General features: G+C 41.0%; 1 protein-coding gene across 1 annotated transcript in view; it reads right to left on the reverse strand.

Annotated features, from left to right (window-relative positions):
* Positions 1-2,011, reverse strand: part of LOC102203521 (plasminogen-like) — a 37,136-nt gene extending 35,125 nt beyond the window's left edge. Inside the window, exons 1-2 of the mRNA XM_005753254.1 lie at positions 1,946-2,011; positions 1,183-1,318 (exon numbers count right to left, since the gene is read on the reverse strand). Coding sequence (XP_005753311.1) covers positions 1,183-1,318; positions 1,946-2,011 — 202 coding nt within the window. The remainder of the gene's footprint in view (positions 1-1,182; positions 1,319-1,945) is intronic.
* Positions 2,012-4,425: the final 2,414 nt, after the last annotated feature.

The following is a 4,425-nucleotide window of genomic DNA, read 5'->3' on the forward strand; positions in this document are numbered from 1 at the left end:
GAGCCTCTGGGGAGTATCCGAGTATTTATAACATTACACAAACCAAAGGTCTCCATCACAGTGTTCATGAAATGCTGGGTTTATCCATCTTCTGGGGCAGGCCTACGGTGGAGGTCTGAAGATTTCCCTGTGAGGGAGCTGCTGGTCAAGATCATGAGTCCTGCTTGATCAATGCCATGAGCTTCAGTCTTCCTGTTGTTTCTTAAATGGAGTTGACGTCATGCCGCAATGCATTGTGGGAGCGCGGCGCCATTTTCGGGGTCTACAAATCAAAACGAACACACTGTGTTGGAACGATGACTACAAGAAAGATAATTAATAAAAGCAGCTCAAAAGAGAATGGACTGTATAGAGACCGATTGCGTTCAGAGGCGAAACAGCGGTACTTACAGAAAATAGCGTGCATTGGAAATGAAATACGGCCGTGGAGTAGAAACCCTGAAGACCAACCGCTATTGACGTAGCCTGACATATTTTCGTACCTTGTCTGTGGAGTCAGCGCGTACAAGTCATCATTCAAACAAAGGTAAGTCAGCTCGAGTACTGCGTGTGAAATGCGTTTGATTTCCCTGCAAACATTCAGATTAGTGCAGCATAAATTCATTCATGAGGGAGAAATTACAGTGAGAACATGTGGAGGCTGTTAGAGGGATAACATAGTGAGTTCAGTGCATTGATGTGACATTGTCCTGAAGGATTTAGTTATTCTTTATGGTTAAAGAAATTGCAATAATTTATTCATATTTATTATAAATAATTCTAATTATACATCTTGCTTCCATATTTGTATCTTGTGTCACTAAAAATACATTTTGTTTTTTAGTTTTATACATTGATTAATGACCTGCAGAATCTCCTTATCATATTAAGTGATTCATAATTGTCACTTTATGCTTTCTCCATCTTGAAAGTGATTACATCCTTGCATTACATACTTTAGGTTCATTTTCTGCAGGCAGGTTTCTGAGAGAGAACAGGCAGATTTACACTATAACATGCAGCGTTCTATAGATGGACACATAAAAAAATGAAAAATTACATGTATGTGCTAACTTTCTAAACACTTATCTACATTTATGATAAAGTAGATAATGAACATTTGTGTCGGCCTTGGCTCATAGTTCTTGTCTTTAAATGAACTTTGTGTGTGTTTCAGGTACTGCACTCTAAGACTGAATGAACCAGCATTGCAGCCATGGGTCACTGTGAGCATCACAGGGAAGGTTGAAGCCGCCCACTGCACCTGTAAGGCCGGAGTCGGAGAGACCTGCACCCACGTCACTGCTCTTCTGTTTAATGTAGAAGCAACAGTGCGGATCTGTGGCACAAGGAGTGTTACAGATGAACCTGCACACTGGGTTTTGCTGGGTAATATGACCAAGATACAGCCAGAGGTTGGCCATAAGATAGACTTCTCCTCTTCAGCTGCCCAAAAAAAGGCTCTTGATCAAAACATAAACAGACCATCCGTAATGAAAGGGAAAAGGAGCCGTCCTCAAAAAAGAAAAATCCCACCTGCTACTGTGGAGGAGTTGTCACTGCTATAATGCCATAATGTTTTATCTAGGGGTCTAGATTTATGCCTGTAGTGCACTGCCGTGTAAATAATTTGCATTTACTGAATATGTACTGACTGAGTACCACTGTTTAAAAATTGAATAAAGAAACAAACTAATTTTTACCTTTTTTTTTTAAACCACTTTTTAGAACATCACATCAGTAACAGTGTAGAATCCATGTCATTTATAGTTTACAAATGACAAAATGTTTACACCAAATCATGACAGTGTTTACATGATATCAGCCACTACTAACACTACTTTATTTACTGTATCTTTTAAAAAATACCGCTATTTATACAGCAAAAGACTTAAGAATATTTAACAGGAGCAGGTTTCATTCTCCCCTGGTTTTATTATCACACTGTTCACCAAACGCAGCAAACCTTCACCATCTTATCCAGAAGGGTCACCCCTTCACCCTCACATGGAAGAAGTAATCTGATTGGCATGGTGGTATGTTTGAAGCAGGTCCCTTGTGTAGCACTGGAACCCAGTCACGATGTTTTATCCATCCAGCTGGTTTGCTGCAATAATGCCAAATAATTAGCAACTCTATAAATAGAAGGTAGTTCTGCAAAATCACTCAGTAGGATGTTTGTTCTAATTAGCTATGACCTCAGAGTGCATCGGAAATAAAACTAATAGGCTATAAAGAGTGATACGAACATATTTAGAACTTACCGTAATGAAAATGTCTGGAGCACCAACAGATATCTGGGAATGGTAGAGAACTGGATATCAGCTCGTCTCACAACTGCTATCCAGGCTAGACGCCTTCGATTGGTAACATCTGATACAGGAGCTGCCTCATGTTGCTTCCAGGTTGGGAAAGAATGAAAAGATAAACCATTTCAAGCTTATTCTCTTGCCGGTCGTGCGATTGAACATTGCAGCCGACCACACAGCAAATACGAACCATGGCTGTTGTGTGTGCCTTCGCTCCTTTTTGCGCTTTGTTTTGACCCCGAAAATGGCGCATCAGGCCAAAATCCTTTCCACGCCCACCCCCGTGACATCACGCTCTGAAGCCCTATTTTGACTTCATTTTTGCACAATGGGAGGAGGCGCTGTCACGTCGTCCATGTTTTCTACAGTCATTGGTCCTTGTCGCTACCTGATCCGTACCGGAAACCCGATCGGTACCCTACATGCGCGAAAGGTGTCCACTTCCGGTCGTAGCGTTTTACGATACTTGCGGGTTAGAGTATCTGTTAAGATGTTAAGAATAATAAGTATATCTTAAAATGTTTCCAATAATGAAACATTTCAATATAATGTAGACAAAAACGAAAAATAAAAAGATAGATCATGAAAAGTTGATGTATAACCTATATATGCACATCGAACGTGTTGCGCTTTTGCAGATAATTTATCCTCATATAACTGTCTAAAAAAATAGAAAAATGAAGTTGATATGAAGCCTTGACGAGCTGGTGCTGATGTTCGTAAACGAGAAAAGTGGGAAATGAAGATTGTGGTTCATCCGTTTCTCAGAGAAGACAAAAGCAGGGATAATATTATCGTTTGATCCTGGTGTTGAAGCTGTATCACGGCTTCCTAATGCATTGTTGCCAAATGCATTGATCTGATTAGTCTGATTTGTATATTCGGATCCGAAACATCTGAAAAATCGGTTTGAATTATATGCACAAATTCGTCCAGTGAAATAACACGGTCGGGGCGGAACGCCTGCGTTAGGAGGCGAGTCTGAAAAATAATTTTAATGCATTAAATATTCGAAAGGGCCTTCGTATTAAATCTGCATTTGCATAATTTCAGACACTACTGAGAGGTATGAAGAGAAAGGGTGACATCACTAGTTTCTTCCACACAAAGAGGAGAGATCAGGGAGACAAAGGGCTAGAAGCTGGGCCAGGGCAAGAAGCTGGGCCAGGGCAAGAAGCTGAACCAGGGCAAGCAGCAGCAGAGGAAGAAGAAATATGGTCCAAAGCAGAGAAGGTGATGGGGTCAGACAGCAGAGGGAAGGAGAGACAGCCTGAGTTCTCTGTGTTTATTCAAAGCGATCCCCATGGTAAGATGTCTATCTGAATCTACCAGAATGGTACAAAATACACCCTTGGTTGGAATATTCCCAGAGTAGAGACTCTTGTTACTGCTTTGCTGCAATGATTGCTTGGGCAGCGAATAACAAAATGAGTGAAAAAAATGAAGTGGCCTTTTTCATGTCTCCTTGTGATGTTCCTCTGCCTCCAAGACCACCCATTGCAGAGTTAGGTCACTCTAGAAAGCACAGATATTCAAGTATTTCTTCTGTGGATAATGAAGAGGAACAACTGATGCCTAAGCATTAGGCTGATGACTTATAATGTTTCATTCAGGGGCAGCTCTAGAAGGGTGGCATGGGGTGGTAGGTGCTACCCTAAAATGATCTCTTGCCACCCGAAGTGCCACCCTAGGTTTGCATATGACAGTGTTGTTTATTAAAATAAGATACCATTAACACTTTGAGCGTAGTTACAGTTAACAGTGAATATAAATGCTAAAACTGAATATATTGCATAGTGTTACCTCCCTCCACAAATAACAAATGGTTCAGCCCATAGCGCAGACTCGCTTTTTTCTTGTTTTCAGTAGCAAGTGATGGTTATGATTGTGAATTGTGAATTCAGATTTCACACAGGTGGTTGGTTGATGCACTCTGGAAACGGAATAAGGGTGAGTATTATTACTCCTCTGGGTTCCACGGACTCGCTGCACCCCCAAATCACATGACTGATTTAAGCTGACATAGCAACAAGCTGCCACGCTGAGTCTTATAGCCCGTGCTGAAAGACTCAGCCGGACTTCAAAGTATACACCGGTTTTTAAATTTTAATTATAGGCTAGTAAATCCAGAGTTATA

The sequence above is a fragment of the Pundamilia nyererei genome, unplaced genomic scaffold (genome assembly GCF_000239375.1).
Source record: "Pundamilia nyererei isolate P.nyererei 1_Seehausen unplaced genomic scaffold, PunNye1.0 scaffold00415, whole genome shotgun sequence".
Taxonomy (NCBI): Eukaryota; Metazoa; Chordata; class Actinopteri; order Cichliformes; family Cichlidae; genus Pundamilia; species Pundamilia nyererei.